Here is a 20,192-nt window from a genome sequence, read left to right as displayed (position 1 = left end):
GAGGAGCTCCTCCGTATGGTATCCCGTCCGGATCTTCACCGCTGCTCTGGGATGCTGGACCGTGTGAAGAGGCGGTAGGAACAAAATCAGAGGAACTTAAAGGATCCAATTTTATTTGCACTTTGTTTCTGAGATCTCCGTTTTTTGGGGGATTCGAACAAACAAACGAAAATCCATTGGAAGAGACTAATGGTGAACTGTTTGAACGTTGGGGAACTTCCAAAGATATAAATAGGAGACCTACTTTGACTGTAAAGGACTAAAACAGACTATTAAGGTAGGTAGGAAACAGCTTTCCTGTATCTATAAATGCTGCTGTAGTGAAAGAATTTCCCTTTGGGGATTAATAAAGTAACTACCTACCTAGGTTAGTTTAGGTAGGTTAGGTAGTTACTTTATTAATCAGTAAAGTCATTAAAGCAGTAAAGTAACAGTAAAAAAAAAAATTAAATATAAAAATGCACAGTATATACAATAAAATAGAATAAATAAGATAGAATAAATAAATAAAATTAAAACTAACTAAACAATAGTGCAGTTTTTTTTTTTTTTTTTTTTTTTTTTTTAAATATTTAAACAAACAAGAAAAACAGATAACGGTGTTATTGTTGTGTGATGGATTTTAAAGATCTAACAACTGAATTATTTTGGGTTTAACAGAGTTCAGAGGTTTATACCTGATTTGAGAGTGATATTATTTGTCATAATATGCAATTCCATGGTTGTACATCCAATTTTGTTACTTGGTAGTTTGAGTTAAGTGGAATTAATATGTTTTTGGTTAAGAGCTGAAGTTGAGTTAATGTGAGATTTCAAGGTATTGTTCAAGTTAGATGGTTTATATAATTCTGGAAATAGTACATAGATACTAGGGGCAGGGTTTGCATCATAGATTACCCTTTTGTAAAATATTACGTGCTACAACAGCAAGGGTTACATGCACATTTACAATTTAAGATAACATAACTATACCACCATGTATCTCAACAGCAATCATAGCCAGTTCTATTCTATATACAGTGGGGCAAAAAAGTATTTAGTCAGCCACCAATTGTGCAAGTTCTCCCACTTAAAAAGATGAGAGACGCCTGTAATTTTCATCATAGGTACACTTCAACTATGAGAGACAGAATGGGGGGAAAGAATCCAGGAAATCACATTGTAGGATTTTTAATGAATTAATTGGTAAATTCCTCGGTAAAATAAGTATTTGGTCACCTACAAACAAGCAAGATTTCTGGCTCTCACAGACCTGTAACTTCTTCTTTAAGAGGCTCCTCTGTCCTCCACTCATTACCTGTATTAATGGCACCTGTTTGAACTTGTTATCAGTATAAAAGACACCTGTCCACAACCTCAAACAGTCACACTCCAAACTCCACTATGGCCAAGACCAAAGAGCTGTCAAAGGACACCAGAAACAAAATTGTAGACCTGCACCAGGCTGGGAAGACTGAATCTGCAATAGGTAAGCAGCTTGGTGTGAAGAAATCAACTGGGAGCAATTATTAGAAAATGGAAGACATACAAGACCACTGATAATCTCCCTCGATCTGGGGCTCCACGCAAGATCTCACCCCGTGGGGCCAAAATGATCACAAGAACGGTGAACAAAAATCCCAGAACCACACGGGGGGACCTAGTGAATAACCTGCAGAGAGCTGGGACCAAAGTAACAAAGGCTATCATCAGTAACACACTACGCCGCCAGGGACTCAAATCCTGCAGTGCCAGACGTGTCCCCCTGCTTAAGCCAGTACATGTCCAGGCCCGTCTGAAGTTTGCTAGAGAGCATTTGGATGATCCAGAAGAGGATTGGGAGAATGTCATATGGTCAGATGAAACCAAAATAGAACTTTTTGGTAAAAACTCAACTCGTCGTGTTTGGAGGAGAAAGAATGCCGAGTTGCATCCAAAGAACACCATACCTACTGTGAAGCATGGGGGTGGAAACATCATGCTTTGGGGCTGGTTTTCTGCAAGGGGACCAGGACGACTGATCCGTGTAAAGGAAAGAATGAATGGGGCCATGTATCGTGAGATTTTGAGTGAAAACCTCCTACCATCAGCAAGGGCATTGAAGATGAAACGTGGCTGGGTCTTTCAGCATGACAATGATCCCAAACACACCGCCCGGGCAACGAAGGAGTGGCTTCGTAAGAAGCATTTCAAGGTCCTGGAGTGGCCGAGCCAGTCTCCAGATCTCAACCCCATAGAAAATCTGTGGAGGGAGTTGAAAGTCCGTGTTGCCCAGCGACAGCCCCAAAACATCACTGCTCTAGAGGAGATCTGCATGGAGGAATGGGCCAAAATACCAGCAACAGTGTGTGAAAAACTTGTGAAGACTTACAGAAAACGTTTGACCTCTGTCATTGCCAACAAAGGGTATATAACAAAGTATTGAGATGAACTTTTGTTATTGACCAAATACTTATTGTCCACCATCATTTGCAAATATATTCTTTAAAAATCAGACAATGTGATTTTCAGGAATTTTTTTTCTCATTTTGTCTCTCATAGTTGAAGTGTACCTATGATGAAAATTACAGGCGTCTCTCATCTTTTTAAGTGGGAGAACTTGCACAATTGGTGGCTGACTAAATACTTTTTTGCCCCACTGTATAACCTTTTCCTCCTTTTCAAAACGTATGGAAATTATTCCACACACCGTTGCATCCGGCATTTTTGTGTTGAGGGATTTAGATATGTGTGATTTAAATGTGGGTTTTATACTTGGCCTTCAGCCTTAAGAGTCAGACATATTGTAACACAAAGTTTACACTGTGGTGGACTATTGCTGAAACATAATTAAACAGCTCTTAGTGCTGCTGTATGTATGAAGAACAATGAATCTTAATTCAATAGCTGAACAATCAACACACATGGCTCATCTCGTATAATTTTTAGCTTGCAGTAAACATAGTGAAGATAAATAAATGTTCGACTCCGGCCCAGCATCCAGCATAGCAACTGATTTCACAAAGCCTTGTGCTGTTTCCTAATGCAGCAGTCGGATCCCTTGCACCCTGCACACAAGCAGTGAGCATGCAAGTGACGTTGACTAAAGTCCAAGAGGTTTTAGGACTTAAGGTGTAGAATAGGATGAGATTGAACATTTTAGAGCGATAGTTTTTTTTGAGTGACATTTCCACTGAAACAGGTGTTTGTATGGACCCTGATCGGTCATGTTAACTTCAGTAGGATTTGCATCACCTTCGGCCATAAACTCACACTGGTTTAAAAGATTCACCAGTCGGCTGATGGCAAAACCTTGGAATATCCAAGCATAAACTAGTAAAATGGAATAATTACCCAACAATAATATACTATAAAAAAATTACTATAAAAATAATAATAATAATAATGTATAATATGCTGTTACATTCAAAATTGAAGATTTAATTGCGTCCGCACCTGCTACTTTTTCCACAGGTCTCGGGGAGTTTTAAATATTTAGGAGCTTATTATTCTCATTAATCACATCAATATAATTTTACTTGATGCTATTGACCCACCAGACTGCCAGCACAGCCACAGCCACACCACGAGAGGGCAGCATACTTCATCTTTGGACATGAAAACAGATTCATAGGATTTTATTTCATTATTCAGACTTTTTACAGCATGTTGGGAGATTTTCACCATTTTATTTGCAGAGGAGACATAATTAAAGCTGTCACAGGACAGCTTTCAAAGTTTGATAAGTTGATGTAAGCCCCAGAGGCAACTTAATTCACCATTAACTTTTTGTTATTGTTTGTATTTATAGTTTAATGCATATAAAGAAAAAGTCAAATGTATCAATTTAAGCAAACAGATCAAGGATACGTACATACAGCTGTAGGAGCAAATTCAAAACGCCAAACTTGCTGAGCCACATGTCAGTAGAAACATTGATATTTGTTTTTTGTCAGCTAATAATTTGTACAGATCCCATCTGTCCTTTCCTCTCGTGAATGTGAAATCTCAGGCAGGCTTTGCTTGGCACAAACATTCGCTTTGACTCAAACATGAACTGATCAGTCATTAGAGGTCAAAGGTCACTGACCTAACAAAACATGTTTGTGGCCATAGCTCAAGAATTCATGCACTGATTATGAAAGACATTCACGCAAATATTTAATTGGATCAGAGTTCAACTTCACTGTAAAATTATAGTGTTCTACAAAAACATTTTCCTGGCCATTATTCAACATAACTCAGGAACAGAAGGGCAGATTGTGACCCGGGTGTCCATATTGAAAACTTGCAAATTTCATATGAACCATTTATAAATGGTAGACATATAATATTAAGTAAGCATGAACTCCAAAACGCACATAAAATCATTTAAAGCTCATCCTTAAGTTGATCGAAAATAAGTTGACTTTTGTTGCAAGAAAAATGAGTAACAGTGAAATCTATCAGTTCACATAAACAATTAGCGGATATAATGACAGCTGCATCGATTGAAGTTGACTGCAGCAGCAAAACTGGTCTTTTTTTCTTCCGGCTGGTTTTGAAGTTTCTCATTTTCAGATCTGCACGCTAAGTAGGAAATGAAACACTTATTAACGTCACTCTTTTGAACACCTGTTTGCTATAATTTTTGGTAACTAAATATTTGCCGATAGCAGTCTTTTCAATTCCAAACCAGGTTTAATATTGTCTACAAAAAAAGGAAAAAAAACCCAAACAATTGTGGGGTTCTTGCTTCAAATTGCATTTATCCCTTTTTACTCAACCAAAATAAAGAGTTCAAAACTCACCGTAAAGGAAGAGATTGTTGAGTTTATATTCTCCTATCATATATCTCTGACATGTTCTCATAAATATGTTCGGCTTGTTCTAGGAAAAAAAATAACATCTTCATCAATGTTCAAATATTTATCGTAAAATTATTTTTTCTTAATTTCCTCTTTGTTGAATGTACGTGTAGGATGAAGTAATATCAGACACATACTCACCAGTCTTACCTGAATCTTGTTTATTTTTTATGTTGATTCTACATATTAGAAATACAGCATTGTTTAAAGGTGGCCATGCAACAAGATGCTACTCAAAACTTAAACATTAATCTTTTACACTTGGTTTTAACTTTTTAAAACTCAAATTATAAGATTTGATTCAAGTTATAGTGTTAATAATACATTAATGAAAGTTCTTGTGATGAATCTTTGAAATGTTATCTATATAATAACTAATTATTGTTTGGAATGTAGTCTAAAATCAGTGACCCATCAATATATAAAAAAATATAAATGTCTGTCTGTTGATATTGTAGGAGCAGTTTTTTCACTTACTTTTTTTTGAAGATATAGTAGCCTCCAGCTGCTCCTGCAAAAGCAACTATCAAACATGTGATTACTATTCCAGCGATGGCTCCACCTGAGAGACGTCCAGGCTCTTTACAGTTTGACATAAAACAGGAGACAAAAATGAACAATTCACCTTACAATATTAGTTGTTGTATGAACTCAAAAATCATGAATAATAAGTTAAGTTTATGTCATTGTGAATGGGAATTTACAGTGATATAATGTGAATGAAATAAACAAAAAAAAAAATGGGCAACTAGGTCTAAAATCTTAATGAAAAAAGAGGTAGACTTGCTCTTGATCCACAGGTATATATGCTGTTGGAACAAGTTTAAACTGCTCACCACGTTTGAAGAATCTAAATTAAAATGAACTCCTTAATCTGTTTACAAATGCTCGAACTAGTTAAATATGTGACAATGTTGGTTTTGGTCGTTGCTGTCATGACAACAATGGCAGCAAAGGGTTACTTCACAAAAGCTTTACAGCAGACTTCAAAATAAATGTTTTCCTCAACTTTTTCTTTACATGCAGACTTCTGCGGCCCACTCAAAATGCCCTTCTGACCCACTTTTGGGTCGCGATTCCCCAGTTGGGAACCACTGGTTTAGCACGTTTCTTATACAAAGGGCCTGATTTACTAAGATCTCTATTAAAGGTTACTAAATTGTGTGTTCCTTCCAAAAGTTTGCACCCGTTTTGCGGGTGATTTACTAAAAGTAATGGCGTCTCATAAGCTTAAACTCCATCTTCTGTGTTTAGTTGGTAGGAAAGATCTGTAGTGAAAAACTTCAGGAAGCCTTCTACTCTTTAAATTATTCATGGTAATACTATACGCAGACCACAATATCCAAGAGTATGAACAATATCTTCATTCTAGGTACCTGTTACAGACAGTTGATGCACCACCAATGATTCTCTCTCCGTTACACTATTCCGTGCTTTACAGATGTAGTTGCCGCTGTCAGAAAGTTCTGCCTCGTCTTTAAAGAACTCAGCTGAATTGTTTATCACGGTCCCATTCAACATCCAGGTGTAAGTGGCAGACGGCACGGACTCAGAGGAGCACATCATTTTGATGTTGTCTTTCACATATATCTCACTTTGACCTGTGATTTGAACATTTTCTGGTCCATCTGAAAAAAGGAGAAATATTTTTTACAGCACACAAATAATGTTTTTTATCCCAGTCCACTGCCTGAACAAAACAACAAAATGTTTCAGTGATCTATTGTCATTTATGGCTCAATATTTTGTCAAACTATGAGAGAACAGGAAATGTAAACTCAAGATCATTTTACTTACATTTAACAACCAGTCGGTAGCTAGGTTCATCGCTGCTGACTGGGTTGCTGATTTTACAGAAATATTCTCCGCTGTCTAATTTATTCAGAGTGTGAAAAGACAACACTGTGTTGTTGTCGTAAAGTATAAAGTTGTCATCCCGGATCCCGTCAGATTCATGCTTCACTCTCCACTCTCTGGTAAAGATAGAGCCGGCAGCATCACAGGTTAAGTTGACTGAAGTCCCCTCAACTGTCAGGTTTGTTGATGGTGTGACTGAAGCTCCTGATATTCTCTCTGTTGGTAAAAGATAAAGGGTGTTGCAATGAAAAAAAATCCAGAACAGAAACTAAACACTGATACATAACCCTTGTTTAAGTTAGCAAACAGTGTCCTATTTAGGCTACACATCCGGTACGTACCGTTCTGAGACACATTTACAACATTCACTCTCCTTTCAGCTGTTCTAGTCTCTACAAACCAGTGTCCATGTGCAATAGCTAAATTGGTCCACAGCACCAAACCTGTTAGTTTCACAAAAACAGTTTAAATTCTTGGAGATTCCTACTTTTGAGACTAGGTTTTTGAAGAAGGAAGTCATGTGACGGAGTAGAAAGTCTACAAGGAGGTCGAAGGTTGTTAGAAGAATCAAACACAAACTTTCACCCAGAAGACTGGTGTTATGAGTCCAAGAGAAAGCAAAAATCATGAGTAAACTTAAGTGACATATTCAACTTGCATAAAATATGTAAATCAACGATGTAATGTTATGTATTCAAGTACCATACCGATTTTAACCTAAACAGAGATTTATTTCTTAAACCTAACTGAAGCACCTTGTGATAATGTGGATCTGACTTGATCTGATTGGAGACCCGGTGGTACTACTTCCTGCCCACTGATAGCTGTAACCTGACTGCACCACAGGCCTATCAATCAAACAGACACACCCCCAAAAACACAACTTTTTGAGGCTTATTCTCTAATTAACAACAGGATTATTTTCAGATAGATGGCCAGAAAACTAATAAGAAGGAGCAACTTTAGCTAGAAACACCCAAATTACTTCTGGAAAAAATGTATTGACTTCAAATTTGATGAGACAAGCTGAATGGGAGTCTATGGAGCCAGAGACTTACTGGAGCCAACGTCTAGCGGCAATCAGTCGTATTGCAGTTTAAGGCACTTCTGGATCGGCCTGATTTTTGTTTTTACCCGGAAACTTTGTCCACTTTTATATGCAGTATATGTCCATTATGTCCATCAGCTAACCAAGATTGGAACTGAAAATTCAAGTAATCTAATGTTAATTTCAAAGCTGTTTGATGTTTTGAATTTGGTTATTTTACCACAGTTGCAATTTAATGGTAACTGCTACTAATTTGAGATAATTATTCTGTGCACATAGACACTTAAATGACAGCTCTTTGACACACATCAATGCTACATCCTCAAAATCTCTTAATTTTAACTTACTCAGTACAGAGAAAGTTGAAGGTTTCGATGTCTGATATCTCAGAGTTTTGTTATTAAAGGCCTGACAGCTGTAGTTTCCACTTTGACTCATCTGAATATTCATGAGTCTGAGCTCTGGTCCAGTATCAGACAGCAGGACTCCATTCAGAAACCAGTAAAACAGAGCAGGGGGTCTAGAGACAGCTGAGCAGATTAGGTTGATGTTGGATCCTTCTTCAAAGTGTGCTTCTGATAGAGATGCAACCAAATTGATATTTTCTGGTCCAACTGAGTTTAGAGGAAACAACACAAAAATAAGATGCGGCTCTCTGTGATGTTTGCATGCAGATGTTGTCAGATAAATCACTGAGCATGTAGCTGAGTAACTCACAGCTGATGGAGAGGTTTACTGGTTCACTGGTGCCATAACTGATAGGATTAAACACATGACACTCCAATGGTCCCTGGTCATAGCGGGTCACATTGACTATAGTGAGAGTGGAGCCTCCATCAGTGAGCTGAACTCTGTCACTTTCTGTAACCTCAGAGCTGCTGTTCAGCCAGAGGAAAGAGAGGAAGGATCCAGAGGAGGAGCAGGACAGACTGACAGAACTGTTGAACTCAACCACGTCTATGGTGTTTGAAGTCAACACAACGTTGGCAACACGCTCTGTGGGTAAAAAAAACACATTGGTTTTTACTTACCACCGCCTAAAGAAAGGGGACACTGTGTAATAGTGGGAATTGATGAATACACTGGGAATAAATCAGATTTTACTGACACAATAATGAGCAAAATTGGCTCAACATTCATGGTTTGAGCTCCACATACAGCATACATATATTTGCAAAATGTGGACTTGAGATGTGATTGCCCCAACAGAGTGTGTCTCCATCCATTCAATTTGAGATTAAATCCTTGCATTTTTAATAATAATGCATCAGTTATGCCAAATTGCCAAAATGTTTCAGGCCACTTTAGAAAGGCACTTTGTACAATCTTTTTTTTTTTTAAAGACCCCTCAGTTTTTGCTGTGAGAGAGATGACAGAAGTTTCTTGTATCTAAACATACTGTATTTATGGTTCTTTATTGAGACTTTAAGTTTCACAGGCATGAACCTGAATCACCTTTAATCGCCACATATTTGTATATCAACTTAAAACTTACCCAAAACAGTGATGAGGGAAGTCTGAGATATCTGATATCTCTGAGTTTTGTTATTGAAAGCCTGACAGCTGTAGTTTCCACTCTGACTCAATTTAATGTTCCTCAGCCTGAGCTCTGGTCCAGTGTCAGGAAGCCTATCCTCATTCAGAAACCACAGAAGTTGGGCAGCAGGTCTAGAGATAGCTGAGCAAGACAGGCTGATGTTGGATCCTTCTGCAAAGTGTGCTTCTGATGGAGATGCCGTCAAATTGATATTTTCTGGTCCAACTGAGTTTAGAGTAAACAACACAAAAATAAGATGTGGCTCTCTGTGATGTTTGCATGCAGATGTTGTCAGATAAATCACTGAGCATGTAGCTGAGTAACTCACAGCTGATGGAGAGGTTTACTGGTTCACTGGTGCCATTACTGACAGGATTAAACACATGACACTCCAATGGTCCCTGGTCATAGCGGGTCACATTGACTATAGTGAGAGTGGAGCCTCCATCAGTGAGCTAAACTCTGTCACTTTCTGTAACCTCAGAGCTGCTGTTCAGCCAGAGGAAAGAGAGGGAGGATCCAGAGGAGGAGCAGGACAGACTGACAGAACTGTTGAACTCAACCACGTCTGCACTTTTAGGAGTTACTGTTACATTGGAGACCGGCACTGTGGGTGATAAACACACAATAAGAAACAATACAATGATTAGAATAAATTGTATCTAAGCAGTCTTGGCTGATGTTGTGATGCCTCTACGAGGGTGGACCGCGAATGATGCGCAGAACCGTGATGTTCATCATCATCAGTTCTTGAGAGACACATATTGGTGAGCTCTGGACAGTGTGCATGGCAATTTCTCTGTAGACACAACAAGACGGAGCACAGACATTGAAATCTGCAATGGAGACCCTTACAATGCTTCAGGAAGACTACAGCAATGAAGCAATGAGCCTGAAGAGAAGTGTATTAGATTTCAATCGTGTTTCCGAGGAGAGGATCATCATTGTCCAAAACTGAAAAAGGTGCATCAGGTCAGACTCAACCTGGTGGGTTTTCTTTGACATTCATGGGGCTTTACGCCGAGAATTCATCCTCCAGACTGAACGTGATGTTCTGAGCCATCTGAAGAAAAACATTCAGTAAAAATGACCTGAACTGGAGCACAATGGCATTTCAGTAGGCCAACATGACTGCGCCCGCTCACGGGGTGTACAAGTTTCTGACCCGCAACAACACAATAGTCGCTCTCCACCACTCTGACTCGCTGGATTTGGCAAATAATTTGTCACAAACTTTGACGTGTGCTCTCTGCTCAAGTTTCAGGTGTGTAAAACATTGCCAAAGTAATGCCAACATTGCCAACTCGGGTGCTGATTTTGTTCAAGCAACAAATTTGAAACACTTTGAGGGTTATACCTTCCTCCTGGTCCGTGAACGTCACGATACTGTGCATGATCCACCCTTGTATTAGCTCCTGCTGAGTCTTAAAAGGCAGAGCAGTATTATCCTGCATTTATTTGATGGCAGTGATGCACAGACTGAATAAAATTACACTACTTAAAACTGATACTGGACACTGGTCAGAAAACATTAACTTTAAATTGTGTCTCGTCTGTTAAAAGTGTTTTTTTTCTTTTCTTTTTTTTTTTTTTATAGACGGCTATAGGGGAAGCTAATAAATAGTGTAGCTAATAAAATCTACGACAGGTATTCTTACACGTTGTTGATAGTATGGAAGCTATTACAGCAGTCATATACGGACAAATAAGGAGCACAACAGACCTGTACCCAAGTGAAATATTTTATATTTGAGACATTATTATAGATTTATCCAGATGCTCAATTTCACTAACGTTGGAAAACTCCTCCTATAATTTACACTGTAAAATGTTGGAAGTCAATAGATAAAGTAGCCTTCAGTGAAATAGGACTACGTATTATGTACCAAACTTTGTATTTTTCAAAAATTCACATTTCAAAACTTTGAAGACACAAACACCATTAATTACATTTGATTTGATCACTGCTCACCATATATCTCGAGAGTGGTGCGTCCCAACTGAACTCTTCCATCAGCTAGCATAACGCTAATTAAGTAGTCTCCACTGTCTGTAAGAGTCAGACTCCTGAGCTCCAGAGATCCAGTAGATGTGAAGAAGGTGATCCTGCCTTCATACTCAGGAGCAGTTCTGTTGACAGGACCTAAGGTTATGATACTCTCATCCCCAAAAAACCAGGTCACTGAAAAAACTGGTGTTTCTGTTGGAGTCAGTGTAGTTTTGAACATCACACTCCCTCCTACAGCTGCATTCAGAGGACCATCTGGCAACACACCAGATCCTTCAGTTAAACCTGGAAGAGACAGTTTGATTTGAGATGGAATCTAATGAGTAATTTGTTAAAAAAGCTACTTGCATAATGTTTTTATGACAACAATGAATGCCCATACATTTTCCTTAATTAGTTGTGGATGACACATTTTCTATAATTGATTAGTGTGACTACCAATTGTTTTCAATAAGAACAAATAAGTGAATAAGGCTGAGTTGGTTGTTAGAATTACTTGGTCATGTTGTCAGTGGGTCACATAAATGTGCACTGCACTTCTAATTTTCACAAGAGGACAGTTCCATAAGGAGAAATTGAATTGTCTACTGAAACAGGAATTGAACTCTTGTGAATGCATTAATTTTTTTAATTTAAAAGTAAAGTCTTAGTACTGTTTAAATTCATTTTTGGTGTCTTTGCTGTGATGCACGTACCCTACTGTATGTTGTACTTATATGTTGTCTGTTCTGTTTGTATAATCCTTCTTATTATACTACAGCCAATAACACAATACCAGAAAACTACGAGTTAGGAAAAGACATTATACATTATTTTTCACCCTTAAATTTTTCTGCTTCTCTAGAATTTTCACTGAATGTATGATGAATTGTTTGCCAAAAATGATCTGGCAAGGTAATTTTCAAAACCCAATTAATAAGTACTTGCACTCGCAGCAGAATTGTTCATCAAGCAAAATTGTTCCAGGACATAGATCAGAGAATGAAGAAGAGAATCTTCAACTTTGTGAGTTTTATGTTGTTTGAATTTGTTTAGGTCAACTGACCACATTTGCTCAAACATTTTAAAATCATTGACATACAAATGTTTCATCATACAAACTGTACACTAAACATTTAACCCAATAACGTTTTATTTTAGAAACAAGTAGTATATTTTTTTTAGCTGCTGTATCAAGTACAATAACTCACCAGAGATGGCTCCGAGGATAATTAAGTAAATCATCGCTGTTTCCATTTAATCAGTATGATCAAGTCAAATACAAAATAAAGTGGTGTTTCACTTCTTGTCTTTCCCTTTTGCTGGGAATGATGGTTTGGTTTCAGAGTATGAAAGCAATATGAAGAAGTAACCTTGTATTTGATCAGGTTCATCTACCAGCACTGGTTGATAATTAACAATGTTTATTTCCTCAGGTCCTTTTAATCAAAACCATTTCCTTATTAACACATCAACATTAAAAATAAACCTGAGATGCAGGTTGTATTTTCTCAAGACATAGCTGTTCTTCTATTTTGATATATTTCTAATTGCCCAAATTTTGATGAAATGTTACTGTAACTTAAGTGTTGTGCAGCGTTAATGAGGAACATTAGTAAAAAAAAAAAAAAGATATAGAGCTGGATTTGTTTTGCAGATAATCTGATCAAGATCATCAGCAAAATGCATGATTCAACATTCATGCTCTGACATGACATGCTGTGGATCCATAAACCATTAGCGAAATAAAATCTATGTATAGCCAAAATGGGTTTGATTGTATTAACTATATTTGCAGAATATATTACTTCTTCTTGCACCTTCTAGTTTTAGGAAACTTCACAGACTCAGTCCTCTCCAGGTCAAATCAAATTGGGTCATAAACATTTGGTCAATAAAGTTATAAAAGCTGAAGAAATGTAGCACAAGGTTTAAAGATCACCAATGCAGAAATAAGGATGTTCTCCACTAATAGTAACGGGACGGAAAACACACGACAAATAAATAAATATAATTAGCAACGGTTTTACGTACCGATTGTGAAGTCAACCCAGCAGCCATTAATAACTTTTCCATTTTGATGTTGGGCATTAGTTAAATAAATGAATTATTGCTGAGGTTTATTTTCTACTGTGTTGAATGATTGGTAAGTCAGTAATAAAAAAACATTCTCCCTATCTTTCGTCCAGGTTATTTGTAATTTTAAAAATAAAATGTTTTCTTCTAAATTACTTGCACAAACACATTTTCACCACAGTGGGGAGTCGTCTCACAGCTTTTGCAGACTGTTAGGTGTGCTGCAATTTCAGTGGGCTGTTCTAATAACGTGGACAAGAATAGGTTTCATTCAACAGGGGGGACAGTCAGTTTACTCATCTGCACACATCACAAGGTTTATGTCAATGGCTATGTTACTGTTACTTCTGGTCATCTCTGTCGCATTTACAGGTAAGAGTCTCAAATTTAAAGTGTAGAACTTCTTGTCAAATTCTGCTCATAGGTTCCTTCAGTAGATAACCAAGGAGCTTAGGTATTAACAGCAGCTAGACTGAAAAGTCGGAGAGCGTGAATACTGCAACTATGTTCTACATGCTACGAATACAAAGTTTGGAGATAAAATATGCAGCATGCCAGCTGGTTAACGATTACATTGACAACCTCACCTTCGTCGGTGGTTTGTTGCTGTTTGCAGAAAACAGGCATTCACACGAGTTCAATGAAATCGCTTAAAGACCTATTCTGACCTATGAAACTATAGGCCTACTGAATGAGCTTCCTGTTTTGTACCAATCTCTGTAAAGTCCACTGTTGTTTTTTATGTTTTAATAGCCAAATTCTGTGATTGTCTCCTTCAGGTTTAACTGAAGGATCTAGTGTGTTGCCAGATGGTCCTCTGAATGCAACTGTAGGAGGGAGTGTGATGTTCAATATTACACTGACTCCAACAGAAACACCATTTTGGTCAGTGACCTGGTTTTTTGGGGAAGAGAGTATCATAACCATAGGTCCTATCAACAGAACTGCTCCTGAGTATGAAGGCAGGATCACCTTCTTCACATCTACTGGATCTCTGGAGCTCAGGAGTCTGAATCTTACAGACAGTGGAGACTACTCACTTAGCGTTATGCTAGCTGATGGAAGAGTTCATTTGGGACGCACCACTCTCGAGATATATGGTGAGCAGTGATCAAATCAAATGTAATTAATGGTGTTTGTGTCTTCAAAGTTTTGAAATGTGAATTTTTGAAAAATACAAAGTTTGGTAGATAATACGTAGTCCTATTTTACTGAAGGCTACTTTATCTATTGACCGCCAACATTTTAGTGTAAATTCTAGGAGGAGTTTTCCAATGTTAGTGAAATTGAGCATCTGGATAAATCTATAATAATGTCTCAAATATAAAATATTTCACTTGGGTACAGGTCTGTTGTGCTCCTTATTTGTCCGTATATGACTGCTGTAATAGCTTCCATACTATCAACAATGTGTAAGAATAGCTGTAATAATGTAGATTTTATTAGCTACACTATTTATTAGCTTCCCCTATAGCCGTCTTTTTAAGAAAAACACTTTAACAGAGGAGACACAATTTAAAGTTAATGTTTTCTGACCAGTGTCCAGTAACTGTTTTAAGTAGTGTAATTTTATTCAGTCTGTGCATCACTGCCATCAAATAAATACAGGATAATACTGCTCTGCCTTTTAATACTCAGCAGGAGCTAATACAAGGGTGGATCATGCACAGTATCGTGACGTTCACGGACCAGGAGGAAGGTATAACCCTCAAAGTGTTTCAAATTTGTTGCTTGAACAAAATCAGCACCCGAGTTGGCAATGTTGGCATTACTTTGGCAATGTTTTACACACCTGAAACTTGAGCAGAGAGCACACGTCAAAGTTTGTGACAAATTATTTGCCAAATCCAGCGAGTCAGAGTGGTGGAGAGCGACTATTGTGTTGTTGTGGGTCAGAAACTTGTACGCCCCGTGAGCGGGCGCAGTCATGTTGGCCTACTGAAATGCCATTGTGCTCCAGTTCAGGTCATTTTTACTGAATGTTTTTCTTCAGATGGCTCAGAACGTCACATTCAGCCTGGAGGACGAATTCTCGGCGTAAAGCCCCATGAATGTCAAAGAAAACCCACCAGGTTGAGTCTGACCTGATGCACCTTTTTCAGTTTTGGACAATGATGATCCTCCCCTCGGAAACACGATTGTCATGTAATACACCTCTTCAGGCTCATTGCTTCATTGCTGTAGTCTTCCTGAAGCATTGTAAGGGCCTCCATTGCAGATTTCAATGTCTGTGCTCCGTCTTGTTGTGTCTACAGAGAAATTGCCATGGACACTGTCCAGAGCTCACCAGTATGTGTCTCTCAAGAACTGATGATGATGAACATCACGGTTCTACGCATCATTCGCGGTCCACCCTCGTAGAGGCATCAGAACATCAGCAAAGACTGCTGAGATACAATTTATTCTAATCATTGTATTGTTTCTTATTGTGTGTTTATCACCCACAGTGCCGGTCTCCAATGTAACAGTAACTCCTAAAAGTGCAGACGTGGTTGAGTTCAACAGTTCTGTCAGTCTGTCCTGCTCCTCCTCTGGATCCTCCCTCTCTTTCCTCTGGCTGAACAGCAGCTCTGAGGTTACAGAAAGTGACAGAGTTCAGCTCACTGATGGAGGCTCCACTCTCACTATAGTCAATGTGACCCGCTATGACCAGGGACCATTGGAGTGTCATGTGTTTAATCCTGTCAGTAATGGCACCAGTGAACCAGTAAACCTCTCCATCAGCTGTGAGTTACTCAGCTACATGCTCAGTAATTTATCTGACAACATCTGCATGCAAACATCACAGAGAGCCACATCTTATTTTTGTGTTTTTCCTCTAAACTCAGTTGGACCAGAAAATATCAATTTGACGGTATCTCCATCAGAAGCACACTTTGCAGAAGGATCCAACATCAGCCTGTCTTGCTCAGCTGTCTCTAGACCTGCTGCCCAATTTCTGTGGTTTCTGAATGAGGATAGTCTTCCTGACACTGGAACAGAGCTCAGACTGAGGAACATTAAATTGAGTCAGAGTGGAAACTACAGCTGTCAGGCTTTCAATAACAAAACTCAGAGATATCAGACATCTCAGACTTCCCTCATCACTGTTTTGGGTAAGTTTTAAGTTGATATACAAATACGTGGTGATTAAAGGTGATTTAGGTTCATGCCTGTGAAACTTACTGTCTTAATAAAGAACCATAAATACAGTATGTTTAGATACAAGATACTTCTGTCATCTCTCGCACAGCAAAAACTGAGGGGTCTTTAAAAAAAAAAAAAAAAAAGGATTGCACAAAGTGCCTTTCTAGAGAGGCTGGAAACATTTTGGCAATTTGGCATAACTGATGCATTATTATTAAAAATGCAAGGATTTAATCTCAAATTGAATGGATGGAGACACACTCTGTTGGGGCAATCACATCTCAAGTCCACATTTTGCAAATATATGTATGCTGTATGTGGAGCTCAAACCATGAATGTTGAGCCAATTTTGCTCATTATTGTATCAGTAAAATCTGATTTATTCCCAGTGTCTTCATCAATTCCCACTATTACACAATGTCCCTTTTCTTTAGGCGGTGGTAAGTAAAAACCAATGTGTTTTTTTTTTACCCACAGAGCGTGTTGCCAACGTTGTGTTGACTTCAAACACCATAGACGTGGTTGAGTTCAACAGTTCTGTCAGTCTGTCCTGCTCCTCCTCTGGATCCTCCCTCTCTTTCCTCTGGCTGAACAGCAGCTCTGAGGTTACAGAAAGTGACAGAGTTCAGCTCACTGATGGAGGCTCCACTCTCACTATAGTCAATGTGACCCGCTATGACCAGGGACCATTGGAGTGTCATGTGTTTAATCCTATCAGTAATGGCACCAGTGAACCAGTAAACCTCTCCATCAGCTGTGAGTTACTCAGCTACATGCTCAGTGATTTATCTGACAACATCTGCATGCAAACATCACAGAGAGCCGCATCTTATTTTTGTGTTGTTTCCTCTAAACTCAGTTGGACCAGAAATTATAAATTTGACAGCATCTCCATCAGAAGCACACTTTGAAGAAGGATCCAACATCAGCCTGTCTTGCTCAGCTGTCTCTAGACCCCCTGCTCTGTTTTACTGGTTTCTGAATGGAGTCCTGCTGTCTGATACTGGACCAGAGCTCAGACTCATGAACATTCAGATGAGTCAAAGTGGAAACTACAGCTGTCAGGCCTTTAATAACAAAACTCTGAGATATCAGACATCTGAACCTTCAGCTTTCTCTGTGCTGAGTAAGTTAAAATTAAGAGATTTTGAGGATGTAGCATTGATGTGTGTCAAAGAGCTGTCATTTAAGTGTATGTGCACAGAATAATTATCTCAAATTAGTGGCAGTTACCATTAAATTGCAACTGTGGTAAAATAACAAAATTAAAAACATCAAACAGCTTTGAAATTAAATTAGATTACAGCAGATTCTCAACCTACGAACACAATGCGTTCCGAACAGCTGTTCGTAAACTGAATTGTTCGTAAGTCGTTATATATTAAATTTCAACCTATAATTACCATTTGAGGTCATTTAAATTCCATTACTATTCATTACTATTCCCGAAGACTTACCAGAAATAATTAGAGTACATAATAACAACACATATACATGATTACTGTAACTTACCTTCAGAGCGAAGTCGATGCTTAATTGCTTTCTTAGGCATGATGAACACGTGAGAAACGGGTGATAAATATATGAGAAACGGCAAAGTATCCAAGATGGTACGAACTAAGATGAACACAACAACGAAGTGAGTGTTGGAGCAACGAACGAAGTGTTGGAGATGAGCCAGTGCTGCTCGGCGTGGGTCGCGGCAGAAAGGGGAATCAGTCGGATGTGGCGCGCTGTACAAAATACGAACTTGCGAACGCAATACGACATTTTACGAACATTTATGGACGTCCGTCAGCGGTTGTTCGTATCTACGAATGTTCGTAACTCGAATGTTCGTAAGTTGAGAACCCTCTGTACTTGAATTTGCAGTTCAAATCTTGGTTAGCTGATGGATATAAAAGTGGACGAAGCTTCCAGGTAAAAACTAAAATCAGGCCGATCCAGAAGTGCCTTAAACTGCAATACGACTGATTGCCACTAGACGTTGGCTCCAGTAAGTCTCTGGCTCCATATGGGAGTCTATGGAGTAGGAAAGTAGGAATCTCCAAACATTTTAACTGTTATTGTGAAACTAACAGATTTGGTGCTGTGGACCAATTTAGCTATTGCACATGGACACTGGTTTGTAGAGACTAGAACAGCTGAAAGGAGAGTGAATGTTGTAAATGTGTCTCAGAACGGTACGTACCGGATGTGGAGCCTAAATAGGACACTGTTTGCTAACTTAAACAAGGGTTATGTATCAGTGTTTAGTTTCTGTTCTGGAATTTTTTTCATTGCAACACCCTTTATCTTTTACCAACAGAGAGAATATCAGGAGCTTCAGTCACACCATCAACAAACCTGACAGTTGAGGGGACTTCTGTCAACTTAACCTGTGATGCTGCCGGCTCTATCTTTACCAGAGAGTGGAGAGTGAAGCATGAATCTGACGGGATCCGGGATGACAACTTTATGCTTTACGACAACAACACAGTGTTGTCTTTTCTCACTCTGAATAAATTAGACAGCGGAGAATATTTCTGTAAAATCAGCAACCCAGTCAGCAGCGATGAACCTAGCTACCGACTGGTTGTTAAATGTAAGTAACATGATCTTGAGTTTACATTTCCTGTTCTCTCATAGTTTGACAAAATATTGAGCCATAAATGACAATAGATTACTGAAACATTTTGTTGTTTTGTTCAGGCAGTGGACTGGGCAAAAAACATTTGTGTGCTGTAAAAAAATATTTCTCCTTTTTTCAGATGGACCAGAAAATGTTCAAATCACAGGTCAAAGTAAGATACACGTGAAAGACAACATCAAAATGATTTGCTCCTCTGAGTCCGTGCCGTCTGCCACTTACACCTGGATGTTGAATGGGACCGTGATAAACAATTCAGCTGAGTTCTTTAAAGACGAGGCGGAACTTTCTGACAGCGGCAACTACATCTGTAAAGCACAGAATAGTGTAACGGAGAGAGAATCATTGGTGGTGCATCAACTGACTGTAACAGGTACCTAGATTGAAGATATTGTTCATACTCTTGGATATTGTGGTCTGCGTATAGTATTACCATCAATAATTTAAAGAGTAGAAGGCTTCCTGAAGTTTTTCCTTCCAGATCTTTCCTACCAACTAAACACAGAAGATTTAGTTCAAGCTCATGAGACAACAGTCGTTTGAAATGCAAATCTTCACTTAATTTAGCAAAAAATTAACCTGAGGAAAGATGCTTGCTTCACAGTGGATCCACCTTCTGCCAAACACAGGCTTCTCCAGCCAAAGGAGATATCAGTACTGTAATCTGAAGTGAACACTGAAATCTAGCCATATATGAACTCACAAAAAGAAATAAATTATTAGATGCTTTTGAGATAATGAAACTGTCTGTTTAAAAAAAAAAAAGAGTTTTCTTATTTATACCTTCCCAGATAACCTATGTCCTGCTGGCTGCATCGCTGGAATAGTCGTTGCAGTTGCAGTCATTGTTGCTCTCGTTGTTGCAGCAGTGTGCTACATGTATCAAAAAAAGTAAGTGGAAAATAACTTTGAAATTCAGCCAGGCAAACATTCTTTTTTTTAAAATGAATTGATAATCACAATAATGGTAAAACTTTATTTCAAGAATTCAACGGTGTAACTAAACATCAATGACAGGTTGATGTGCAACAAAAGGTCACTTGGCAGTGTGCAGCTTTTGGTAGTCTGAAAATATACGTTATCTGTGTAGTTCTAATCCTTCGTTTTAGACTCCGAATGTCTGTGTC

General features: G+C 38.5%; 1 protein-coding gene and 1 pseudogene across 1 annotated transcript; one reads left to right on the top strand and one right to left on the bottom strand.

Moving 5' to 3' along the window:
• Positions 1–4,771: 4,771 nt before the first annotated feature.
• LOC138191507 (carcinoembryonic antigen-related cell adhesion molecule 5-like) lies at positions 4,772–12,479 on the bottom strand (annotated as a pseudogene).
• Positions 12,480–13,642: 1,163 nt separating this feature from the next.
• On the top strand, positions 13,643–19,960 carry LOC138191496 (carcinoembryonic antigen-related cell adhesion molecule 5-like). Its single transcript, XM_069138357.1, has 9 exons — positions 13,643–13,682; positions 14,090–14,410; positions 15,758–16,036; positions 16,139–16,405; positions 16,914–17,192; positions 17,296–17,562; positions 18,745–19,020; positions 19,187–19,375; positions 19,857–19,960. Exons 1-9 carry the CDS (start codon positions 13,643–13,645, stop codon positions 19,958–19,960), a joined length of 2,022 nt encoding a protein of 673 aa, XP_068994458.1.
• The last annotated feature ends 232 nt before the right edge of the window (positions 19,961–20,192 follow it).

This window comes from Embiotoca jacksoni, unplaced genomic scaffold (assembly GCF_022577435.1).
Source record: "Embiotoca jacksoni isolate LCO1_2020_lvr unplaced genomic scaffold, fEmbJac1.0.p SCAF_11, whole genome shotgun sequence".
Classification (NCBI taxonomy): domain Eukaryota; kingdom Metazoa; phylum Chordata; class Actinopteri; family Embiotocidae; genus Embiotoca; species Embiotoca jacksoni.
This window is presented reverse-complemented; position numbering and strand designations above follow the sequence as displayed.

Bases quoted from the DNA above. Each gene is read 5' to 3' on its own strand.
- LOC138191496 (XM_069138357.1), top strand. From the start codon at position 13,643: ATGTTACTGTTACTTCTGGTCATCTCTGTCGCATTTACAG. The intron at 14,411-15,757 runs GTGAGCAGTGAT...TATCACCCACAG, and splicing joins CACCACTCTCGAGATATATG to TGCCGGTCTCCAATGTAACA. The intron at 16,406-16,913 runs GTAAGTTTTAAG...TTTTACCCACAG, and splicing joins TTCCCTCATCACTGTTTTGG to AGCGTGTTGCCAACGTTGTG.